This window comes from Rhinoderma darwinii, chromosome 1 (assembly GCF_050947455.1).
Source record: "Rhinoderma darwinii isolate aRhiDar2 chromosome 1, aRhiDar2.hap1, whole genome shotgun sequence".
Taxonomy (NCBI): domain Eukaryota; kingdom Metazoa; phylum Chordata; class Amphibia; order Anura; family Rhinodermatidae; genus Rhinoderma; species Rhinoderma darwinii.
The window spans coordinates 330,910,865-330,937,856 of record NC_134687.1 but is presented as its reverse complement, the minus strand read 5'-3'; the positions used below and the strand labels follow the sequence as shown (position 1 = coordinate 330,937,856).

At 43.1% G+C, this 26,992-nt stretch overlaps 1 protein-coding gene across 1 annotated transcript; it reads left to right on the top strand.

Moving 5' to 3' along the window:
* LOC142650904 (thioredoxin-like) lies at positions 1–26,724 on the top strand. The gene is made up of 5 exons (XM_075825647.1): positions 1–360; positions 14,995–15,099; positions 18,245–18,304; positions 19,468–19,533; positions 26,446–26,724. The coding sequence occupies exons 1-5, from the start codon at positions 337–339 to the stop codon at positions 26,506–26,508; spliced, it is 318 nt and encodes a 105-aa protein (XP_075681762.1). The 5' UTR covers positions 1–336; the 3' UTR covers positions 26,509–26,724.
* The last annotated feature ends 268 nt before the right edge of the window (positions 26,725–26,992 follow it).

Below are 26,992 nucleotides of genomic sequence, written 5' to 3'. Positions count from 1 at the left end.
CCGCTCCCCTCCCACAAGACCGTTAACCGCTCCACCCACTATTTTCTTTTCAGTCATGACCACGCCACAACTTACAAGAAATGATTTCACTTCCCGTACAGTTCCGCATTATCAGCCCACCCTGTCCCCACATAATCCCGCCTCAGACGAAACTGCGTCCCCTCCCTTCGCTTCTGAAGCCGGTCTATAATGTGTCGCCTGCCCCAGTACGCAAGTCCTCCCTGCTAGCCACGCCCCGTCCCGTTGTCACGCCCACTACACCCTGCCTGTTAACTGATCCGGCCGCCGGTTCTTATCACTTTTCTCTTCGTCCATCAGATCCCGATCACCGGCAACATGGTCCGACATATCGACAGTCTGGTAAGATGGGGGTCGTTAATTGTGTGTCACATCTTGTGCCATGTGACTATGGCCACGCGGAGACTTCTAGACCGTCAAACCGGTTGACTTACTGTGTAAGGTTGAGCTCCGCAGACTGGATCTTCTTTATAGTCCTCCTGGTATTATATATTCCTATGCGAAAGTTTTATTTTCAAATGCAACTTGTGGCTGGAAAAGGATTTATTCTTTTTTTTTTTTGAACTGCTGTAAAGAGTATGAATCTCAGTGATATTAATAGGAAATGTTAAAGGTCTTTCTATATGGATGTAGCAGAGCTGAGTTTGTCATGTAACTCTTTTGTAAATGCGATAACATCCGTTTATCATGATAAGGCTCAGTTCACATATCATTTTTGCACTACCTTAGGCTTCTGTGCCGGGAAGGATCCAAATGTGCCCGCTGAATGTATCCAAATAGTCCCATTTAACCAATGGTGCTAAATTAGTGCCATCCGCTGTGCCAATATGCGTTGGCATAACTTTTCTAGTCTTTTTACTGTATAGAAAAGTGTAGTCTGCTGTTCTTTCATATACAGAGGCATTTATAGTAGAAAGACGTATACAGTGCGGTGTCTTTTGCGTTACTTTATGCCTCTACAGAAATACCACCAACCGACGGTGATCTGTGATGAGAGCCGTCCTGGTACCAGAGTCATATGACACAGCTCTGCTACTTCTGGATGTACATAGGGGAGTATGGTGATCAATGTAGATCCACCCCAGGGAAGTCGTGTTGCTGTAGTGCCCCCCATTATATACCAGAATATAGCACCCCAGTCCTGAGCCGGCACTACTCCTCTATTACCACTGGATTTACTGTATACTTGTGTGATCTTCATTGTGAGTACACTTGTCCTGTGTTCAGGCTTTCTGAATAATGTGCAAGTCAAGAATGACTTGGCATATTTTATAACCCTGACTATATCCGCCTTGTATACTCTCCTTTACCTAGCCTTTCTTTACAGGTTACCGGGTAACTGAGCTACATGATGGGTACTCGGCGCTGATGGAATATATAAATAATTAAAGAGGAACCCCTACAACATGTGTATCTATTATAGGAAATGCTGGAAGCTTTAGCAGCCAGCTGCTGTAGACCATTCTGCGTCACCCAACAGTATGAACTTATACGCCAATACTACCCAAACGTTTCCATGCGGCAGGTCCCCCAATCCCGACATTTGAATCATTTTCATTCCTGGAGAATTTGATCAGTAAATGTGTATTACATAGTGAGTGGTAGATTTCCATGACCACATTAAAGATTACAGAATACGTAGAGGTACAGCGATGAGAGGGGTATTATGGCCCCTTCATTCTAGCAATCGGTGGGAGTCGCAGGGCTCAGACCCCCATCAATGATCTTTTATGACCTGTCAGCAAGTGAACTTTTCCTGTAAGCATCAGTAGTTCATATCTAGGAGCAGTGGCTACTAAGATTTCTCCAGCCCAGATAGATAATATACTATTTGAAAATATATAATTGCATATTTAGTATTATTTTTGTTTGTTTTTATACAATGCAAATAAAAAATGTTTCCCCCTTTTAAATGAGAGATATATATATATATATATATATATATATATATATATATATATTTCACACAGGGTGGATACGCTGTGTAAAAGTACACAGCGTATACCTCCCATGGCGCCGCAGGGAATTTCGGCCAAAACACTGCATCAAATTGTGGTGCAGTCTTTCGGCCGGAATGTCTGCTGCAGAAAATGCACACGTCCTGCAGAGCGGCCTGGACGAAGAAGCACAGAATTCTGGGTAGTATAAGATTTTTTTTTTTTCTGAGTTGCAATTTTTGTGGTGGACTCGCAGCTTTTTCGACACAAATTGCATGGCATCCTTCATAAGTATACGTTAAACATAGTCCCCGGGCAGGGCATCAGGTAGTTCTCGGCTTGGGAATTCAGGCCCTCGGGGAAACCCCTGACATCACTGCTCATTCATGGACAGTGATGTCCGAGGCTTTCAACTACGGAGTCCGCGGCCAAAGCATCGGTAGCACTCTGGCTGGGGGTTACGGGACTGGAGAACTCCCTGACGTTACTGTCCATGTATGGATAGTGACATCAGGGACTCCTCCAGGAGCGGAACCCCGGCCAGAGTGTTGCCGATGCTCTGGCCTGTTACACTGCAGTTTTAAGTAGTGCTTTGCACGGGGAGTTGAGGTGTCATATCCCACTCTGACTATACTATATAGTGGGATGCATCGCTACCTGCCGTTAGAAGTCAATGGGACTATTCACACATCCGTTTTTTTCATGTAGCGTGTGTCTGTTGCAAGTGACGTACATTATGTACTTTTCTGGTTCGTTTTTAAAGTTAAGGGGTGTGTGAAAAAATGGACAGCACGCAGGCGACATCTGTGTGCTGTCCGTTTTTCACTGATCAGTTGCTAAGGCCTTATTCACACGACAGTGAAAAACGGGCGTGTGTGGCATCATATACATGGAGGTGTGTGGCATCATATACAGGGAGGCTGTAAATAGTCACAATCCCTATAAATATATATATATATAGATACTACCGTATAAATACTGTAATAACATATTAGTACACCATAGGTACCATTCAAAAAGATTATTATATTTAATCACAAATAGTAAAAACAATGGCCAGAACAAACAAAAAAATTGACAAACAAGTTTAAAACAACGTGGTGGTGGGGGGACTACAGCATACAAAGCAGCTTATCACACCAGTACAGTACAAAAATAGCAGTGAATAACACAGAGTATCACATGAAATAGTAATACATATTGCACACAGAGACAAAAAATGTATACACTCAGTATATTACTGTTTATCAGTGCTGTCTCAAAGAAATATAAGATGTCTATAACATGGATATTGCCAGGTTAAAATACCGACCACTGTGCTGCATAGTGAGTCACAACTATAACCAAACCACCACCACAGAACCCTGACGCACGTATTCTGTAGTCCCCCCCCACCACCACCATGTTGTTTTAAACTTGTTTGTAAATTTTTTAGGTCGTGCTGGCCATTGTTTTTACTATTTGTGATTAAATATAATAAAAATCTTTTTGCATGGTACCTATGGTGTACTCATGTTATTACAGTATTTATATGGTAGTGTATGTATGTATATATATATATATATATATATATATATATATATATATATATATATATATATATATAGGGATTGTGCTTTATATATTGATATGTATAGATCATTATAGGGAATATTTGGCCTGGTTTTGGTATAGGTATTCATCAGGCTGTAAATGGTGTCTAGGTGAACATGTGACCTTCCTTTGGGTGTTTTCAGGGGGCTGGGACAAAAGAAGCCTGACCAATGAAATGCATCAGTTATTTTTAACAGCCATGAAAAACTGATGCAGAACGGATGTCAAGTGCCCATGTAGATAGCACAACAGTGTCCCCTGTAGATAGTGTCACACCCCTATATAGTTCCACAGTGCCCATGTAGATAGGGCCACACCCCTGTAGATAGCACCATCCCCCCTAGTAGAAGGCACCCCCACTATAGAAAGAACCCTCCATTGTAGATAGCACCCTCCCCCCCGTAAATGGCACCTCCCCCTGTAGATAGCGCCACTGTAGTTCCCTGTAGGAGCGGAATCCCTCTGGCCGGGGATTTCACTCCTAGAGGGAGCCCCTGATGTCTCTGTCCATATGTGGACAGTGACGCCAGGGGCTTCTCCAGTAGCGGAATCCCCTGGCCAGAGCGTCGGCCGGGGATTCCGCTTCTTCAAGACCAAAGATCTTTCGATGCTCAGGGCGGAGACTCCACAGTTTAAAGCCCGACATCACTGTCCATATATGGATAGTAATGTCAAGGGCTTCCCCAAACTCAGCGCTCAAAGTAGCCCTGTGTGCGGGGAATCCTCGGCCAGGATCAGTTTTTACCGGCCGTTACAAGGATTGATTCCTGAAAAGCGGCCGGTAAAAACTGATCCATTGACTTCTTTGGGAGCCGTTAAAAAAAACGGCCGTGTGAATACACTCATAGAACTCTATTGTTCTGAAAATGTGTGTGAATGTAGCCTTAGACGGCAAGATACAGCTTCTATGCATCCAGGATACGTAGAAGCTGTATCTCAAAGTAAAGAAATGTTTTAATAACCTATTAAAAGTTGTTCATAATCAAATTACACAGTTTTATTTATTAAAAAAATAAATAAATTGCCGTCAAAGTCTTACATGGCCTTTAAACAACGTCTGATCTTTCTAACCAGAAAAGTGACAGAAAAACGTGATAAATATGTTGCATGGTGGGAAGCCCCGCCGACTTTCTCCGACATCTGCTCATTTTTCCAAAAAAGTAGTTCCGGGTCCTTAAAGACCATGTACACCTTTTGAAAACTTGTCAGTGTGTCCTGCGTATCTCTGACACACAGGAGCAAGCTGTTACCGATTACATCTAAGGCTGGATTCACACGAGCATGTTCGGTCCGCAAAGGACGGAACGTGTTTCGGCCACAAGTCCCGGACTGTAAACAGCCCGAAAAACGGCTGAGAAGTCGGAACCAGAACGCCTCCAAACAACTGCCCATTGATTTCAATGTAAAAAGACGCCCGCGAAAAAGTACATGTCACTTCTTGAGCCGTTTTTGGCGCTGTTTTTCTTTGACTCTATAGAAAAACAGCTCCAAAAACGGCCATGAAAAACATCTGAAAATCAGGAGCTGTTTTCCCTTGAAAACAGCTCCGTATTTTCAGACGTTTTTGATTTTGTGTGTGCATATACCCTTAGGGTATGTTCACACGACAGCGTCTGTAACGGCTGAAATTACGGGGATGTTTTCAGGAGGAAACATCCCCGTAATTTCAGCCGTAACGGCATGTGCAGGCGATTGAACGCCGCGTCCATTACGGACGTAATTGGCGCTGCTAATCATTGGAGTCAATGAATAACGGCTCCAATTACGCCCAAAGAAGTGACAGGTCACTTCTTTGACGCGGACGTCTATTTACGCGCCGTCATTTGACAGCGGCACGTAAATATACACCTCGTGTGAACAGACAAACGTCAGCCCATTGCTTTCAATGGACAGATGTTTGTCAACGCTATTGAGGCGCTTTTTTGGACGTAATTCGGGGCAAAAATGCCCGAATTACATCCGTAATTAGTGCGTGTGAACATACCCTTAGGCTGGTTTCACACGTCCTATTTTCAGGCGTAAACGAAGCGTTTTACGCCTCGAATTACGCCTGAAAACATGGCTCAAATACGTCGGCAAACATCTGCCCATTCATTTCAATGGGTTTGGTGACGTACTGTGCCGACAACCTGTAATTTTTATGCGACGCTGTCAAAAGACGGCGCGTAAAATAACAGCGTCGTCAAAGAAGTGCAGGACACTTCTTGGGACGTAATTTGAGCCGTTTTTCATTGACTTCAATGAAGAACAGCTCCAAATTACAGCCGTAATTGATGCCTCGCAAAACGCGAGTACGAGCAATTACGTCTGAAATGCAGGAGCTGTTTTCTCCTGAAAACAGCTCCGTAATTTCAGCCGTAATTGTCGTTATCGTGTGCACATACCCTTACAGGTGGATCCTGCGTGTCCGAGACATGCAGGATCCGCTGTCCTGAACCCGTCAGTCCCACTGACCTGACGGATTCAGGTCTCAGCAGCAAGATAGAGCTGCTCTGTATACAGAATACTAAGCAGCTGTATCTCAAAAAGTATTTTATTTTTTTTAATAAAAAGTAATTAGAAAGTTGCACCAAACACCCTGAAAAAAATTTTTATAAAAAAAAGAAGAAAAAAAAAACTCTCAAAGGTGTACATAGCCTTTAATAGATACGGCGGTTTGTCTTTGCTATTATGCCAGAAAAATGTTACAAAGGTTACTGATCGGTGTGATGTCGTAATGGGTTGACTTTTTATTGTGTAAAGTGTGATGTAATTTTCTGGTATGTGTGTGTTTCTCACTGTCCTCTGGTATTCTATTAGATGAAGGTAAAACCCTGCAGGGCGTTGTCAGCTGGCATGATTTTCAGCTGATCTCCGTGCAGCAAACCGCAAGACGTTACAAGGAAATATTCATTTATGGGGCATTACTATTATCACAAGAAATCGAAAGGGAAATCTTTTTCTGTAGTATTCTTCATTGCTAGTAAGATTTTTACTTCTTTTTCCAGTGTAGGCTGTAAATTGCTGGTTAGGTGCTGTTCACACTTGCGTTGTGGTCTCTGTTATAACGGAAACTCCAACATATAGCCTGATCCATTGCATGACGGGTACCAGCAGCACCCGATGGATCCCATTGAATTACAATGATGTCCTTCGGTTTCCTCTAAGGTGTCCCTCATTTTGTTGGGGAAAAATAAATTCATATTTCATAGAAATCTGCATTGGAGGTTCTGGCAGAGCCTCCAATGCAGATGTGAATATATCCTGCGGAGAGCAACTTCTCCACTACTTGGATGCACTAGTTTTTATTTATGAGTGGATCGGTTATTGTAAGGCAGGGTTCACACACCCTATTTACGGACGTAATTCGGGCGTTTTAGCCTCGAATTACGTCCGAAAATACGGCTCAAAAGCGTCGGCAAACATCTGCCCATTCATTTGAATGGGCTTTACGATGTTTTGTGCCGACGGTCATTTTTTTTTACGCGCCGCTGTCAAAAGACGGCGCGTAAAAAAGACGCCCGTGTCAAAGAAGTGCCTGTCACTTCTTGAGACGTAATTGGAGCCGTTTTCCATTGACTCCATAGAAAAACAGCGCCAATTACATCCGTAATGGACGCAGCGAAAAGCGCCTGCACATGCCATTACGTCTGAAATTCCGGAGCTGTTTTCTCCTGAAAACAGCCCCGTAATTTCAGCCGTAACGGAGGCTGCCGTGTGAACATACCGTTCATGCAGCCATGTGTTCCCACTTGCCAAATAGGAAGGTGCAGTTTAAAGAGCTTCTCCGGGAAAGAAAATGAAATAATTAAAAAATACATTTTATATTTATAAACTCTTATCTAGGGGGTAATCATTAGGTTGAATAAAAGTCCATCATCAAGTTAGTAAACCCAAAACCTGTTCTATTATATAATGGAGAACTCACGTAGCAGGACAGGTTGCGTCAGGACACAAAGCTCCTGAATGGCGAAATCTGTCCTTCCTGCTTTGTAAGTCATCCTGGAACTGAACGCACAAGCAATCAGCCTGACGGAAGAGAGCGACCTATAGACTATCTACATATCACAACCGACACACCAGCCCGTTCCCCGTAGGCTATTACGGCATCTGTTTAATGGATACCTCATAAAAAGCTCATGATGTATACAGTAAATGGATGCCATATGTTGGCATCCGTCACCCATAGGCCAGTATGGTATCCGTTTAACAGATGCAGTTTGTTTTTTTACAGAATTCCATGGAATGAATAGCCTAGTTTACTACGCTAGTCCATGTTTCATTTTCTGTGGTATACTGATGTATACTGGCCATAAGTACACTCTTTTAGCTATAATCTTACTATTACCCCCGAAGGAGACATTTAGCATTTACGTCGGGAGCTTTCACGACATACACGTTAAATTTAAGGGTATGTTCACACAGCCTATTTACGGACGTAATTCGGGCGTTTTTGCCCCGAATTACGTCTGAAAATAGCGCCTCAATAGCGTTGACAAACATCTGCCCATTGAAAGCAATGGGCAGACGTTTGTCTGTTCACACGAGGCGTAATTTACGCGCCGCTGTCAAAAGACGGCGCGTAAATAGACGCCCGCGTCAAAGAAGTGACCTGTCACTTCTTTGGCCGTAATTGGAGCCGTTATTCATTGACTCCAATGAATAGCAGCGCTAATTACGGCCGTAATGGACGCGGCGTTCAATCGCCTGCACATGCCGTTACGGCTGAAATTACGGGGATGTTTTCAGGTTGAAACATCCCCGTCATTTCAGCTGTAACGGACGCCCTCGTGTGAACATACCCTAAGTCTTGAGTCTGTCACCAGAAATTTGTCTATCAAAGCAGTAGCACAGTAATATAGTGTAGCCCCACCTGAATATAATAACTCTGTTTTCATTTATCAGATAAGTGGCTCCATTTCAGTGTTAATAACTTTATTCCTTATATGCAAATTTTTGGAGCAACGAGGGTGTCACCATTGCTCCAAACTGCTCTTCCTACTTTCCCCAGTCTCGCCCTCCCTCTCCCTTCTTTCTTTGATTGACAAGGCCAGGCAATGTAGCAGTCGTGATCATGCCTGGCCCCGTATTCTCCTGAGCGCGCACGCGCCTCTTCTTCTGAATTGACACATGACACCCTCGTTGCTCCAAAAAGCTAATTTGCGTATAGGGAATAAAGTTATTATCGCTGCAACGGAGCCAATCAGCTGAAAATTAAAACCGCGTTAAATTCAGGTGAGGCTAAACTACATTACTGTGCTGCTGCTTTGATAGGCAAATTTCTGGTGACAAACTCCATTTAAGGGAAAAGCGCAGTGACAACCCAGACTAAGCGGGTTGTAGTCCTGCTGTAATGTGCACTCTGCACTATTCTAATTAATAGGACCCGTGCACGATTCTCTCCAGGCGTAGTACGGTTGACATAGCAGAAGTATCACCCAGCATGTATAACAAATGAGTGAATTTAAATGAGCACTGCACTTTGAATAACTTTGCATAAATCAATAGTATAATTGAATATAATAAACTTTATAGTATATCTTATTAGAGAAAAATGCCTCTTTTTCCACTTATCAGGGATAGAGGAGGAGAGCAGGAGCAGAGTGAGTGAGAGGAGAAACACACACAGACGCAACTGCTCATAGTAAGATTTCTATGTCACCCCAGTCCTGGATTCTTAGCTACACTGCTCATTACTGCTGTATAATCTCCTGCTGTATAATAGGCTTCTATATATGTGATAGATAGAGATCGGAGAGCAGGATTCTCTTCTTCGTTGTGTTCGGTGTATAGAAGACATGATAGAAGTTAGGCTACGCTAACTAGCTCCGAGACAACTGAGAATTAAAGATAGAGCCTGCAGGGGGGACTTCTAAATATTGCAGAATATAAGACATATAATGGCCAGAAATAGTGATATTCCTCATGTACACACATGTCCGCTTATTCTGAAAAGTCCAATGACAAGTTAGGTACGCTTTAGGGGATTATTATGTTCACAAAAGGTTGCAGATTTTGTCCTTACCTTTAGAAACAACCCCATTCAGATGAATGGTATTGATTTTTAGTCACAGAAATTTCTGCAAAGACATCTGCAGCGTGTACAGGGGGCCTTAGGCTGAGTTCACACGTCGCGGATTTGATGGTTTTTCAGCGCAGATTTTACACTTTGCAATGCAAAAGGGTGAGATCTGCGACAAATCCGCAACGTGTGAACTCAGCCTTAGGCCGGGTTTACACGAGCGCGTGCGTTTTGCGCGCGCAAAAGGTACTTAACCGCTCCGTGTGTCATTCCCGTATGATGCGTGGCTGCGTGATTTTCGCGCAGCCGCCATCATTATGACACTCTGTTTGTATGTTTGTAAACAGAAAAGCATGTGGTGCTTTTCTGTTTTCATTCATAGGTTTTACTGCTGTTGCGCGAATCACACGCGTCACACGGAAGTGCTTCCGTGTGCTGCGCGTGATTTTCACGCACCCATTGACTTCAATGGGTGCGTGATGCGCGAACAACGCAGAAATATCGGACATGTCGTGAGTTTTACGCAGCGGACACACGCTGCGTGAAACTCAGACAGTCTGCACGACCCCATAGACTAATGTAGGTCCGTGCGAGGCGCGTGAAAATCACGCGCTTTGCACGGACTTTACACGTTTCGCTAAATAAGCCCTTAGGCTGCATGTAAGGGCTTATTTAGACGAACGTGATATACGTCCGTGCAAAGCGCGTGATTTTCACGCGCCTCGCACGGACCTATGTTAGTCTATGGGGATGTGCAGACTGTCCGTGAGTTTCACGCAAGATAAATTGACGTGCTGCAAATTTGAATTCCCGCACCACAGGTCCACAAAAAATTCTGCAACGTCTAGATGAGATGACTTGAAAGAGATAAGATGAGATTACTTTGCTTCATTTGTATTAACCCCTTCCAGACATTTGAAGTATGGCTACGTCATAGCCTAGTAGGGGAAGTATAGAGCGGCGTGAGCCCACTTCATAAAATGCGGGTGTCTGCTGTATTAGCCGACACTTCACAGTAACGAGCGGGATTTAACCCATTAAATACCGCGGTCAATAGCGACCGCGGTATTGAAATCGTTAGAAAGAGGGGGGCGACCCCTTCTAGCAGCTCATCACAACCCCCGAGATAGTTGCTATGGCAGCCTGGGGGCCTAATGAAGGCCCCCAGATCTGCCATCTTTGTGCTCCTATTAAGCCCTGCCTCTGGCAGGGCTTAATAGAAGCCTGTCAGAAATAGAAGCCTGTCAGAAAGATGATATACTGCAATACATTAGTATTGCAGTATATAGTGCAAGTAATCCAACGATAACTTGTTGACTAATAAAAAAAATAAAAATAAAAAAGTTTAAAAATAAAAAAAAAATAACCTTTTCCCATTTTCCCCCCAAAGCATTGTAAAAAAAAAAAAAAAACTAAACATAATTGGTATCACAGCATCCGTGTTTCAGGGGGTGTAAGTAGGCTTCCACGCCAATGTATAAAAATGGGAACTCAGCACTCCAAGGTATTATGCAATAAGTGATTTTTATTTCACATATAGAGAAAAGTAGTAATCCAAAATTGGTTTAACATTTTGGCGGCCTATTACCAAACAGTGACCGAGGTCGCAAGCGCCACATATCCACAGACGTAATCCGTGTCTGAAGAAGGTCGAAAAGCCTTAAACCAATTTTGGATTATAACTTTTCTCTATATGTGAAATAAAATATCACTTATTGCATAAAACCTTGGAGTGCGGAGTTACCATTTTTAAGCATTAAAAACGACAGCTTATCCTGTATAAAATAAGACCACTTGATCGACGGAAAAATAAAAAAGTTATGGCTCTCAGAATTTGGTGACACAAAAAGTAGTAAAAGACTTGGAAAAGTAGTAAAACATAGAAAAAACTATATATTTGGTATCGACGTAATCGTATTGACCCACAGAATAAAGTTAACCTGTTTTTAATTGCACAGTGAATTCCGTAAAAACGAAGCGCAAAAAACAATGGCGGAATCACAGTTTTTTTTTTTTTTTCATTTTCTACTCAACAAATAATTTTTTCCCGTTTCTTCGTACATTATATGGCACAATAAATGGCGCTACTAAAAACTACAACTCATCCCACAAAAATCAAGCCCTCATAGGACTATATCGATGGAAAAATTAAAAAGTTATGACTTTTGGAATGTGGGGAGGAAAAAATGAAAATAAAAATTGTTTTACGAGGGGAAGGGGTTAAGCTGCGGATTTAACATAGTAAAATCTGCATATGATATGCATCGTGTGCACGTGGCCTGAGTGTGGATCCACGCAGCAGGTTTTGTTGAAGACATTTCTGAGACTGAACATCACTTCCATTCATCTGAATCGGGTTGTTCTACAAGTTCCATTCGGATTGTTTTCAGCCACAGAAATTTCTGCGGAATGAGAATCCACCCTAATATTTTTTGGATACCAAGTCGTATTTTTTAATATGAATGTAGTGGTTGGTGCGTTGTTCATAGTCGTGCATATAGAACGCCACTGCTTCCTCCCTACTCACTCATTTGTTCATCAAAATGGGAATTTTCCATTGTGCAATTGTTTAAATAACCCTTTTATTTCTTCCTCCTCGGAATATGTGGTTAATAATTTTATTAGTGTATAAAGTGTTTACACAGCATGACTCAGAATTATATTGAGGCTGCTGAATTGTCTGAGGGTGCAGCTTCACGTAAACTTTGGCTCCACAGTCAGCAAATGTATACTCTGTCATCTTTATAATCTTTATTATAGGGTACCTGTCGCTTCGTAAACTTCTGACGTGTCATAGTGAGATGTAAGAAGTTTTGATGGTCGGGGGGCTGGCAGCTGAGACCAATCACTGGAATGAAGGGCCAGAAGCTCTCAGCTGACTGATGTGCCCATATTTTTCGACTATCGTTCTCATAAAGCAGGTGTCCAGGATTGTACATTTCACCTACCTGTCATTTGGACAAGTCATGAGAATTATCAGTGTGGGGGGGGGGGGGGTCTAATCTCTTTTACCCCTAATAAAATAGCTCCTGCTTTTCAGACTTTTTTTTTTTTTTTAGCAAGTCGCGTTTTTCGCCACTTTTTTTTACGGACGTTTTTGGAGCTGTTTTTCTATAGAGTCAATGAAAAGCGGCAGATGTTTGGAGGTATTCTTCCTCCGATTTTACGGCTTAAAAAACGTCCGAAAATAAGCCGTGTGAACATTAATGCGGGTCGCAGATGTCAGACACCACCATTCACTTTAATAAAACCGGTTTATTTGGCAGTCCATAAAGTTGTGTTCACACATTGAGGCTTACTTGCTATTTTTACTGCAGCTTAAAAGAGTACTTGCAAATCAATGAGTTTTTAAAAATGTGTAGTTCACAGGTTGCGGTTATAAAATCCTGGCTTAACTGTTTGATACATTTTCCTATTCCTGTCCACAAATATATTAAGGCTACATTCACACGAGCGTGACCGATTTACACGTGTAAAAAAAATGTGTGTAAAAAAACTGATGTGTTTTGCATCAGTGTGTTTTGCATGTGGCGTGTTTTTCACACACTTACTAGCACTTTTTTTTTCCAATGTAATTGATGCGTGAAACACGGACAGCACACGGATGTGGTTTTTCACGCACCCAGTGAAAACTCACCAATAGAGGATATGCAGTGAGTTTCACGCAACGGACACTCGTTGCGTGAAAACTCACGCATGTGTGAATAGCCCCATTGAAATAAATGGGTCCGTGTGCTGTGCGTTGAAACAACGAGAATCCCGCTCGTCTGAATGAGCCCTAAGACTCTGTTCTATGGATCCCTTAATAGTTTTTTGGGCTCTGCTGAACCTCCACGTGCCTCAGACTTTTTACACAAAGCTGTTGTCACTTGGATTTCACAAGAAAAAGTTGCATGATACGGACCTTTAGGGACTCCTTGTAGCTTTTATACAGTGAATAAATAATCCATGGAGCTGCTTTGGCTAGGACTACACAAGGGCCGTGTCATGCAAGTACGTGGCATTATAAAGACCTGCATATTATTACTTGCGATGGGAAGAATTACGTGGTGATAAAGTTGTGTAATAATGGTTCTAGTGCGTAATAATGTAATAATTGTAAGTTGCTTTTTATAACGTAACCTGCAGATGATTTTGGTGATGTCGGTTTAGCCCTATCTATTTGCCCTGGTTTCTAGCAGAGTAAAGAATCTTGTTCTGAGAATAAATCGCTCATGGCTGGAATGTTTAGGCTCAGTTCACACTGAGTTTGACGCGGAAACCGCTTTGGAAAACGTCCGAAAATGCCTCCCATTGATATCAATGGGAGGCGGAGGCGTATATTCCCGCGAGCAAAAAAAAACCGCTCGTGGGAAAAAGAGGCGACATGCCCTATCTGACATCAATGGGAGGCAGAGAAAGCGTATTTCGCTGCGTTTTTGCGCAAGGGGCGCGAGCAAAAAACGCGTCAAGCGGCGTGCAGGCAGATCAAAATCTGCCGCAAAATTCCAAACTGAATTTTGAGGCAGAATTTTTTGCCTGCAAAAAAAAAACTGTGAACAGCGTGGGATATGACAGCAGAATGAATGTCTTCTTCACTTACGGTATATAGGAAGGGCTCGTGTGGCCAGTGTGGGCTCTGTTTACATTGCTGCGTGTAGTCAGATTTCTATCCTCTTTCAGAATCTGTGTACGTTTTCTGCAGCAACGCACAAGTATTCAGTTGCAGTACTGAAGAAACGCCTTGTGGAACAATAATGCTGAGTCACTGTGTGTAATCGGAAATCCTGTGGTAATTCTTCTCATGCGGTAATGCAAATAGCTACTCAAATGATGAAAGTAAATTAGTTTAACCCTTAATTGTAAAAGACAGATACACAGTGAATTTCAATAGGATTGTTCATCTCATATATGGAGTGTTTTGACTAGCCCCCCCTCCAAAATTGTTATGCCATTATTTTTTGGCTTCTGCACTAGACTGATGGCATGGTAAATTAAGGGTTGTTTTATGAACACAAACACTATCCATAGGCCTTATTAAGAAATATGGACATCATGGAGGGGGTTCCCCTGCTTACAAATGCCGCCATGTAATACTATATTTTCCCTGCTGCAACGTGTTTGGGTGGACGCAGCTTCCCTTGGCAAAATCTGCTGTTCGTCACAGGTCCGGCTCCTGACATCCTTGGCAATCAACTGATCGCTGCAGTTGCTTCCATTTTCCACTCTCCAATGAGGGACCAGAACGCAGGACGTAGCGGCCATCTTGGAGAGCGGAAAATGTGGACCGGAATGGAGGCCGGATCATTCAGTAGTGGGGCAGCAGGTAAGTTGACTATACATTTTGAATGTATAGTCAGTGTTTTTTGGACTGGAGGGTCACTGTAGATGGATGGCTGTGAAGCCTTGTATGTATGTATGACATTTAATCAATTGAATCCTCCCCCCACCCTCTCTTTATTTCAGGATGATTTTAAGAGTGCCCTGAGTGATGCTGGTAACAAACTCGTAGTTGTCGACTTCACAGCCACATGGTGTGGGCCATGTAAAATGATTGGACCTTTCTTTGATGTAAGTAATGACGTGTGTGTATATGTGTGTGTGTGTGTATATATATATATATATATATACACACACAGACAGCACGCATGTTACATTTTAATAACCCTTGCGTTTTTATCAGCATTTTTTTTGGTGCAGTTTAAAATGCCAGAAGTTTTCTGTGTGAAGGAGGCCTTAGGCCCCATGCACACGACCGTATATTTCATCCGTAATTACGTACCCATTCATTTCTATTGGCCACAGACACCTTTCAGTATTTTTACGCATGGGTGTCCGTGCCGAAAAAGTTATAGAACCTGTCCTATTCTTGTCCGTAATTACGTCACAGGCTCTCCGATAGAAGCCTATGGGCGCTTACGTAAATACGGACGGCTACGGATGTGCATCCGTTAACCGTCCGTATGTACGGTAACGTTGCTATGCAACATGTTGGTGACATCATTTGCAGCCTCCCTATTTTTTTACGGATCTGTAAATACGGATGCAATACGTACTGTATTTACGGACACCCCTCCGTATATACAGATAACGATGGATCCGTATTTACGGGTAGATGAAAATACGGTCGTGTGCAGGGGGCCTTAGGTTCCAAGCAGACGACCGTGGCCGTAATTACATTCCCGGCCGGGGATAGCTGGCCGTTTTCGCGGGCCGTGCTCCCATTATATTAGGTATGGGAGCACGGCCCATAAAAGAGAAGGTTTCTACGGCACGGACACCTTCCAGTAAGTATACAGGAAGGTGTCCGTCGGTACGTAATTACGGGCGTTTTTACGGTCGTGCGCACGGGCCCTTAGGCTATGTTCACACAGAGTATTTTGCCGAGTTTTTTGACGCGGAAACCGCGTTGCATAACTCGGCAAAAGCTTCCAGAAAATGCCTCACATTGATTTCAATGGGAGGCGTCGGCGTCTTTTTCCCGCGAGCAGTAAAACTGCCTCGCGGGAAAAAGAAGCGACATGCCCTATCTTCGGGCGCTCCCGCCTCTGACCTCCCATTGACTTCAATGGGAGGCAGAGAGAGCGTATTTCGCGGTGTTTTATGCCCGTGGCGCTCAATGGCCGTGGGGAAAAACTCAGCGAAAATCGGCGTGCAGGGAGAGGAAAATCTGCCTCAAACTTCCAAACTGAATTTTGAGGCAGATATTCCTCCTGCAAAATACTCCGTGTGAACATAGCCTTAGACTGGATTCACACACAGCACATGGTGTTTTTAATGTGTGTCTTTGTTTGTTCAGGTTTTTTTGTGTTGCTTTTTTTAAAGTCTATAATAAAATATCAAAGGCACTACACGCAGCCGTGTTTTCATTTGTGGCATTTTTGGGGAAATTTTGTGGTCAGTAGTGGTTTTTTTCCAAACGCAGTATTCTTTGGTATAGTGTTTTTTTATTTGGGGGGGGGGGGGGGTTTAGGTGTTTTTCCCATAGGCTTCTGTATAAGACTTCAAAAAACACCATAAAAAAGCATGCACAAAATGACACCAAAGGAAAAACACCACAATAAATGACACTAAAAACGCCATAAAAAAAATGCATGTTACGTTTGAAAACAGCTATCGTTTTTAGAAGCGTTTTTTCATGCAGTTTAAAACGCCATAAAGGAAGGAGGCTTTAAAGTGGTTATTTTGCTTTATTGGCAATGACCAGTCAAATGTTGTGGCATTTTGACTTCTGTGGGCCTATGAGGGGAGGGTGAGGATCTACACGAAGTGGTTTCAAGTGTGAGAATTGACTTGTAAAATAATGCAATACAGCGTAAATGCCTATATCTATCCATTTTTAAGGCCTTATTCACACGAACATGTTAAACAGCCGTTGAAACAACGGCCGTCGCACGGACCTATATAGTTCAATGTGGCAGTTCACACGACCGTTGTTTCAACGGACGTGCAAAGGGTCTGTGAGAAAATAGGACATTCATTTGAATAGCCGGCACGTAACACTACTTTTCCCCTGTGTGGCTACAGGGAAAATGTATAGTCGGCTGCATGTTTCTCTTGCTGGAAGAGTTGGTTGGCTGCCTTTAGAAATGGAGTTGCTCTTCATGAAACAAAACCTTTAATGCGACCCTACAGTCCTGGGACAACGTTTTAAATATCATGGTGCATATGGAGTAATAATATCTGATGCCCTCCAGTTGTGCCCCTCTGACATGGATCTGCTGTTTTAGGGTCCCCTCTGTGCTGTCCAAAATGGCCGCAGCGCTTCTTATGATACGAGTCTGAGACACTCCCACTGTTCTCGGACTGGCTGGACCTGGTCACGTGAGCAGTTCCATCCAATCCGTGAACAGAGGGAGTGTCAAAGTCCCAGTCTGTGAAGCGATGTAGCCATTTTGGGACAACACACAGGGGACCCCAATTTTGAACTTAAACGGGAGATCCACCGCAGAAGGGTGTAACTGGAGGGCACTTTTGTACTTTTTTAAGCTTTGGCTAAAAAACTTCATCAAAACTGAATGTGTGAATCCAGTCTAAGGGCCAGTTTACACAGAGTTTTTTGACGCGGAAACCGCGTCGGAAAACGGCCGAAAATGTCCCCATTAATTTCAAGTGGAGGCGGACGCATTTCTTTTACCGCGAGTGGGAAAAAACACTCGCGGTAAAAAGAAGCGTCATGCCCTATCTTCTGGGGCGTTTACGCCTCTTATCTCCCATTGACATCAATGGGAGGCAGAGAAAGCGTATTTCGCATAGTTTTTTGCCCGTAGCACTCAATGAGCACGAGCGAAAATTGCGGCAAATGGCGTGCAGGAAGGTCAAACGGAATTTTGAGGCAGAATTTTCCTCCTGCAAAAAAACTCTGTGTGAACTCCGCCCAAGGCCCTGTTCAGAGTTTTTTGCTGGCAGAAAAAAATCTGCCTCAGAATTCCTTCAGGAATCTGCCTCTAATTGATTGCAATGGAAGGGCAGAGACGAGAACCACGGCAAGAAACGACATGCCGCTTTTTTTCTCGTGAGCGTCTAAAAGTTGCCTGGGGAAAAAAAAACACTTCTGCCTCCCATTGAAATCAACAGGGGTGGGATTTCAGAAGTTTTTTGGCACAGATTCCGACGCGGTAAACTTACCTTAATAGTCTATGTAGATTGTTGCAGCGTTAATTACTATGAGTCGTTTTACGTCTTACTTATTCTTCTGTCATTTGTTTGATTCTAGAGCCTGAGTGCGAAATACGATGATGTAGTATTTCTTAAAGTGGATGTGGATGATGCACAGGTAAAATCTATGTCCTCCGTCTCTGGCTTTATTCTTGAAGCCATCATACCAAATTACATCTTTACACCAAGATGAACACAGCAGTAAACATTGCAATGCGGATAATAGCGCACGTGTAGATTCTAGATCGCAGAACTGATGACAAACCAACTAAAGAAAATGGAAGAAGGCGGTAGATACGAGGGGAAACCACCATTCTTATCTTTCATATATTGACATCGACCAGTCAATACACAAAACCTTTTTTAAATGCCATGTAGTAAGAACAATCTGTTCTCTTTTTTGGGGGGTTTTTAAGCAATAAAAACCTGTTTTACTTGTATAATAAGATGATTTAAAATACATATAAAAAGATCTGTTTTTTTATCGACCACTGTTGAAATTTTTTCAGATGAGGTTTCCTTTTTGTATTTGACCCAGAGTAAGGCACCATGCACACGACCATGCCTGGCACAGATGGCTGCGGACAGCCGTCCGCATTTACGGGGCGTACTCCCATTATAAAGTATGGGAGCATGGTCCATAAAATAAAAAAATGGGACGTGACCTATTTTTTCCGGAAAGTTTCTGCGTCACGGACACCTTCCCGTAAGTCTACGGGAAAGTGTCTGTTAGACATAGGAATGAATGGGTCCGTAATTACGGGTGATTTTATGGTCGTGTGCATCGGGCCTAACACATACATTATGCTAAATGCATAGTTCTTCAATGTTTTAGTTTCTGCAATGATTTACTCTTCTACCTGTAGGAAGTCTGAAAGGCAGCATAGTACTCGTGTAGATAATAAAATATAACACTTTATGCCACTTTTCAATGTTAGGGCAAAGTGGCACAAAGAAACCGGTTGGAACGGAAAGCCAAATGGAAACCATAGCTTCCGTTTTTGTATTACCATTGATTTCAATGGTAATGCTTCCGTTGCAGCTGGTTTCCGTTTCATAAGGTTTGTTTATTTGCGGAAACAATAGCGTAGTGCCGCTTTACAGCCTTCTGCACACAGTTTTGCAGTTTGTATGAGGCTATAGTCTGATACTTTTTATTTTGCACTTATTTATTTATTTTTTAAAAATATACTGTACTATTGGATAAAGGAACGTGATGTAGATTTGGAAATGCCATTACTAGTCTTTCTTATGTGAATTTTTTTTTTTTTTTTTTTTCAGGATGTTGCTTCACATTGTGAAATCAAGTGTATGCCAACCTTTCACTTCTATAAAAATGGGGAACGGGTATGTATTTGTCATTTAAGAACATCTCAGAACTGTAAATTTAGTTTGAATGGGGTGGACATCATCTAGAAAGCACTATTGGTAACAATGGTTTTGCTGGTCAACCAGTTTTACTTGTTCTTCAGGCAGTTACACAAACAGGTACAAAAGAAAATCCTAGGCCGTCTGGCCACTAACTACACAAGAGGTGCTAAGTCAAGGGAGCTGATCCTAGTGCTCAGATTCTCTAACAAAACACACCAGTTGCTTTTATGCACAGCAGTTTTGTCTCCAGAGCATATGCACTCTCTGCCTTTTTAAGCTATGTTCACAATTAGTTTTTTTACTTGTTGGTTTTTTACGCGTAAACCGCGCCAAAAAACTCGGCAAAAACGGCCCGAAAATGCCTCACGTTGATTTTAATGGGAGGCGGGGGCGGTTTTCTCCCGCGAGCGGTAAAACCGCCTCGCAGGAGAAAGAAGCGACATGCCCTATCTTCGGGCGTTACCGCCTCTGACCTCCCGTTGACTTCAATGGGAGGCAGAGAAAGCGTATTTTGCGGCGTTTTATGCCCGCGGCTCTCAATGGGCGTGCAGGGAGAGGAAAATCTGCCTCAAACTTCCAAACAGAATTTTGAGGCAGAAATTCCGCCTGCAAAAAACTCAGTGTGAACATAGCCTTAAAGCACAGCTCAGCCTCTGCAGCTAATTAGCCACAAGGCCTATTTACGGACGTAACTCAGGCGTTTTACGCCTCGAATTACGCCTGAAGAAACTGCTCCAATACGTCTGCCCATTGATTCCAAGGGGTTTTACAATATTCTGTGCAGACGAGGTGTATTTTTACGTGTCGCTGTCAAAAGACGTCGCGTAAAAAGACGCCCGTGTCAAAGACGTGCATGTCACTTCTTGGGACGTAATTGGAACCGTTTTTCATTGACTCCATTGAAAAACAGCTCCAATTACGTCCGTAATGGACGCAGCTGAAAAAAGCTCTGTAATTCCATACGTATTTGGCATTGCTGTTTGAACATACCCTAAAATATCACAGCGAAAAACAAATTCTATCTCAAAATCGATTGCGGCATTGTTTTCATATTGAAAAGAGCTTTCAAATGAGCCCCCACTTGACCCCCCCATGCCATTTAAGATTTTGCTTCCCCCGCTCACCCCACCACCCCCAAGGCGGTGTTTTTTTTTGGGCGTTAACTGGTAGATTTTATTCCACATTCCACATCCTGACCGAGATCCAGGAATAAAAAAGTTTGTTGATTATCCGGTGAGTGCCTCGATATCTTCTATCTCGTTTTATGGTAGCTTTTATGACCCCATTAAATGCCACCAAATTTCAACCCTCTACCTCGAGCCGTTCAAAAGTTATGAGGGTGTTCCGGAACTTTTGGTGTGTGTGTGTGTGTGTGTGTGTGTGTGTATGTATATATATATATATATATATATATGTGTGTGTGTGTGTGTGTATATATTGTGGCAGGACTCGATCTCTATATCTCTATCTATCGCAGCACTACACTACTTGAGGGGTCGGGTGCAATTCAATCCTCCCAGAGTCCAGTCATACAAGCAACCAAAAAAAAATAGAGGCAGCACTCCAACGTATATAGATGTTGACAGCCTGGAACGGGTTTAACAAGTGTAGTGCTGATTCAGTGTGAGCTGCGCTGCACTCTCATGTCGCCGGGTCTTTGAGAGCCCCGGAATACACCCCCCACTGTGGATAGAGCCACCCACAACCCCTTGAAACCCCTCTGTAGATGGTGCCCCTGTCTTCCCTCCATTCCTGCTGTAGATGGTGCCACCCCCCTGCAAATGGCATCCTCCTGCCACTGTAGATATTAACGCACCCCCCTACTGTAGATAGCGTCACCTGAACTCCCTCTTGTAGCGGAATCCCCGGTGTCAGATCGCACTGGCGGGGATTCCGCTTCTAGAGAGAACTCCTGATGTCACTGTCCATTTGGACCGTGTCGTTAGTGGCTCTCTCTAGGAGCGGATTCCCTGGCCGACACACTGGCCGGGGATTCCGCTACTGGAGAAGCCCCTGGTGTCACTATCCATATATGGACAGACATCAGGGGCTACCTGTAGGAGTGGAATCCCCGACCTGAGGGATTCGTTCCTACAGGGAGCTACAGTGGTGCTATTTAAAGGAAGGGGGTGCCATTTATGGGGTGGGGGGTGGCGCTATCTGCAGGGGGGATGTTGCTATCTACAGGGGGGTGGCATTATATACAGGGGGTGTGGTGCTATCTACAGCGGGGTGCTATATACAAGGGGTGTGGCACTATCTGCAGGGGCAATGTGGCATTATGTTAGCACCACAGTGTCCCCTGTACGTAGTGCCATCTACATGGGCACTATCTACAGGGAGAACTCTGGCACTATATGGGCACTGCTACGATTTACAGTGGGCACGATCTATGTGGGCAATGTGGCACTATCTATAGTGGTATTGCGTCACTATCTACATGGACACTGGTGTTTTCAGGGAGTTGGGTCAAAAAATCCCTAACGATTAAAATTCTAATTTTTAACGTCCGCAAAAAATGGATGGCAAATGGCGGTTAAAAATGGTCAGACAGCCGGAAAATGGATTCAAATTTGAGACACATTGATGCAAAACAGCCATAAGAAACTGTCAGTTGATCCGTTGGGAACTGCCATTTTTTTCACGGTCGTGTGTATACAGCCCCTTCACTCTCCCCTCACAGCGATCCAGGGTGACGGAGAGAGAAGACTAAGGCCTTATTCACACGAACGTGTTATACGTCCGTTCTTCGCACGTGATTTTCACTTGCGTCGCGCGGGCCTATGTAAGTGAATGGGGCCGTTCAGACTGTCAGTGATTTTCACGCAGCGTATGTACGTTGCGTAAAACTCACGACATGTCCTATACTTGCCCGTGCTTCGCGCAATGGGTGCATGCAAATCGCGCTCGGCACACGGAAGCACTTCGTGCTTTTCTGTTTATAAACATAAAAACAGTTTCATAATGATACCGGCTGCGCGAAAATTACGCAGCCATGCACCATATGCTGATGCCACATGGACCTTTTTGGTTTTTTTTGTTTGTTTTTTGAGGGAAGGTATCTAGTCACCACCCCGTTGTAGTGGTGGAATGTAATCTCTAATTCGGAATATGTTTCTGGGTATGCCTTAATTCAAAAACCTGTTTAGAGACTGGTAGATCCAATCTCTCTCGTGTCTAATAGTAAATTGTTGATTGTTGAGTCTAGTTTTAAGTTCATGGGTAGCTTCCCCTACATACCAAATTTTGCAAGGTCATTCCAATAAGTAAATGACAAAGGATGAATTGCAGGTGAGATAATGCTTATTGTGAAACTCTCTATCTGTAATGGGATGAATAAATATATTGCCCTTAATCATAAGGGTACAGTTGAAAGCGGACAGGCAGGTATTAAAGCCTGTCCTTCGTGTGCCTATAAATTGTTGCTCAAGAGATTCCTCCGGTTTGGTTGTCTTGACCAACTTGTGTCCCTGAGATTGGTGGGGCGTCCGTAAGAAAAAAGGGGAGGGCGGCTAAATTCTCGTACATGCCTTAGGTTGCTGTGGCAGATAGACCAGTTCTTCCTAATAATCTGAGCTGTGTGGTAGCTCTGTTCTGTGTACATGGAGACAAAAGGGACTCTTGTATCTGTTTTACCTGCGGTGGGGCCCAATGAGGTATTGGTGAGAAGATTTACTCTGGACACCCCTCTCACCCTTTCAAGACTAGAGTCAATAGACCGCCTAGGGTACCCTATCTTTCTGAACTTGTTGCTCATCTCAGTCAGTCTTAACTCCGATGTTGGTTTATCGTCAACTATATTTTTGACTCGTAACAGCTGGCTAAATGGGAGTGAGCAGATCATGCTTCGGGGATAGCAACTGTCAAATCTAGGTTGTTCACATCTATGGCTTTGACAAAAAGGTCTGTTGAAAGGCAATCGTTTTCTATCCGCACCATAGTATCAAAGAAACTATCGCAGTGTCAGAGTGTACAAGAGTACATTTTACTCTCTGGTCTATGGTGTTAAGGAAACTATGAAAGGCAAGTAAGTCGCCAGTGGAGCCTGTCCAAATAAGAAATATGTAGTCTATATAATGCCACCATTTGTGTACCTTATTAAAATGTGATGACACGTATATATGTTTTAGTCTCCAACATGGCCATATAGATGTTGGCATATGTGGGTGCCATGTTTGAACCCTTAGCCATCCCTCATTGCTCTATTGTAATAAAGTACAATTTCCACTAGAGAGAGGAGAAAAAAAGCCTGCCACTTTCAGAGAAATGCCCACTATGTAGACAGTCACCTACTTCATCCATTCCCGTCTGGTGGGCTATGGACGTGTACAGACTTACCACATCAAAAGAAGCTAGTATGATCCCTTTTGAAACGGTGACATTATGTAGCTTAGAGAGGAAATAACCAGTGTCCCTGATATATGATGGGGTGTCTGTGGCAAAGTTCCTGAGTTGTTTTTTTTTTCTAGGAAGATCGCCACATTAGTAAAAATAGTCTTGGATGTGGGTTCTATCAGGTGGTTTGACCAGGGTTTTGTGTATCTTGGGCAGTATGTATAGAGTGGGAGTCACTGGGTATTCTATGGATAGAAATGTAAGTAGCGAGTCATATATCCGATCCTCTTCTCTAGCTTCAGTCAAAATGGTTTTACGTTTTCTACATATCTCAAACTTGGGGTCACTGACGGCACGTCTATATACTGTGTCATCATCAAGTTGTCTGTAGATCTCAGATGTATTATCTGCAGTGTTCATAACAACTATTGCTCCCCCTTTGTCAGCGGGTTTGCTATGGTGAATAAAACCCGCCACTTTAAAGTACCCGGCGCTGCCCAGGTATAACACGTCGGTCTGTCTGTTTGTGTGTTCATTGGATTTGTTCCGAGTGTGCCCAGGAGGCTAATCTATGCCCTCATGATTTCTTGGTTTACGGGTAAATCGCTAGTAGCCCTATATACCCCGGTAGTTACACACGGTTTATTTCAATTTTAACTTCCTAAATACCTAACAGCTTAACTGGTAGGAAATGGAGTCATAAGATTGTGACAGAGCCTGTTGATTAACAACATTGGAAGTTTTATTACCAGTTGGCCATAGACTATCAGCTTGCTTTCTGGCCTGGGTTCGGGCAGGAGTCTCTGGGCTTCTGAGAGCCACCTGTCTGATCTGTTGCTGAGAAAGCCAGAGTTTGCTGAGGAGTTTGAGCAGCTCGTGCAGCAGTATGATGAATTTGATCAGCTTGCAGTTGTAATGCAGCTTTCCCCCTGGCCATCAGTAACCTGATTGGTTGCGATGGGTAACCGCCCCCCTGTACCTTCCCATCTAGGATTGTTTTCTAAAGTGTACTACCTGCTACTGCAAGATAAAAACATCTTTACTATAAAAGCGAATGTCTGTATTCGCTTTTATAGTATTGGATTGTGATCATGTAGTGGCTGATAACAGAACAGCTGCAAGGTCGGGACATTTACAAAAACCTTCCCGGACACCCGATGTACCTGTGTGCCAAATTTTGGGTCAAATGGTTCAGGCCTTTGATTGCCTATAGAGGACAGACAAACAGACATTTGCTTTTATAGTATAAAATAGCAGCCTTACCCGGCGTGTGTGTGTGTGTGTGTGTGTGTGTGTGTGTGTGTGTTTAAAAACTTAATTTCCTACTGATATGAAGCCAACATATTCAATAAAGTCCAAGTGCAGGGTTCTTTTTTGGAGGCATGACTGGTCTGAAAGGGGTTACATTTTTGAGAATGCTAAAATCCACAGGCTTGGTTCTGTTGAGAAATTTCATCAGCTTGGGCAGCAGACATGCGCTTTGCCACGGGAGTCTTTAGTCTAAGTGCAGGGTTCCTTTTTGGAGGCGTGACTGGTATGAAAGGGTTTAAATTCATGAGAATGCTCAAATCCAGTATAGGTACAGTTCGTTTTTACAGTGAGTAACACGTAGAGTAAAGAAAAATGGCTTGGATGTTATGGAAACCTGGTCTAAATTTGTGTGTATGAGTGAAGCTAAGAATAAAGGACCTGCAAGCCAGTGGTGTTATATTTTCTTTTGTGAACAGTAGGTCCTAGAGAGCTAATTCCAAGATGGTCTCAAGTGCAAGCAGGTAATCCCGATCCAGGGGATATAGATCAATATTGAAGAAAGTCCCACAGCACTCCGTGTTCGTGAAAAAAATGGTGGTTTATTAAGCCAGCACAAGCTGCAAGGTTTCCGTCCTGCTATAGGACCTATATCAAGCATGGGAAAGGTCCTAAGGCTGGACAGAAACGTTGCATCTTTGTATTGATTGAATAAACCACAACCTTTTTTTGAGATATATATTATATAGGGATCAGTTCACGTGAGCGCCTGTTCACATCAGTGTTCGCTTTCTGTTCATGGGTTCCGTTGGAGGAACCCATGAACCCATAGCTTCCGTTTGCATTTCAATTGATTTCAATGGTAATGCTTCTGTTGCAAATGGTTTCTGTTTGTTTCCGCTAAAAAACGGAAATCTTACGGAATGGAAACAATCGCGTAGTCGAACACAGGGTAATTTCTAACAATTGGTATGGTAAGTCAGACATTTATTGCCTGATCTTGTAAATCTCTGCAAATAAGTTCCCCTGCTCTATTGAAGGTTCTCTCTAGCACAAACCCTTTTAGAAATGTTTTCCCTGTTCTGTCTTCTGGGATGTATTCCTAATGTTTGGGGAATAGGGAAGAATTGAGCAAAATTGCCTAACTCTTCCCTCGAGATGATCACCATAAGGACTGAGCCATGAACATTATAGGGATTCTAGGAGAATTCTAGTAGTCCATAGTGATAAAGCCTGTCTCCAGGCTTTACCTTTTAATGTTTTATGATCTTAAATGCTGTTGCTTTTTTTTTTTTTTTTTCCTAGGTGCATGAATTTAGTGGCGCCAACCAGGCCAGTTTGGAGAAGAAGGTGCAAGAGCTGAAATAAACATATGTAATGGCTGTCTGCTTGTATTCATTTTCAGTACATTAAGATCACATTTTAACCATGCTACCAAATACTTATATATGAAGGAAACTCCAACCATTCCTCTTTATTCAAGCTCAATAGAACATGCTACCATTCCCACTATTCCCTTATTGTATTGTAAATGGAATGGACCCAAGGACATGAGTTGAATAAAATGGCTGCTAGATCAAACAATTCTTTTTGTATTGTGGTTTTTCAGGTACATCATGGTTTCCTAATTAACCAAAAAGCACACACGTTTTCCAAATGGCTCCGTACCAGAGAGTCGTATGGCCTCTATGCACTGCTGTACAGGCTCCATGTACGCAGCCCTCATCCACACTGCAGAGCTAAGTGTCACTTTGTCTGCCATGACTGTACCTTTTATACTCCAGTCCACAGCATCTGTAAAGCATGCTGTCATGCCTTTTTTTCTTTTTTATTATTATGAAAGGGAGTTTCC

Bases quoted from the DNA above. Each gene is read 5' to 3' on its own strand.
- LOC142650904 (XM_075825647.1), top strand. From the start codon at position 337: ATGGTCCGACATATCGACAGTCTG. The intron at 18,305-19,467 runs GTAAAATCTATG...TTTTTTTTTCAG, and splicing joins TGGATGTGGATGATGCACAG to GATGTTGCTTCACATTGTGA. The intron at 19,534-26,445 runs GTATGTATTTGT...TTTTTTTCCTAG, and splicing joins TCTATAAAAATGGGGAACGG to GTGCATGAATTTAGTGGCGC.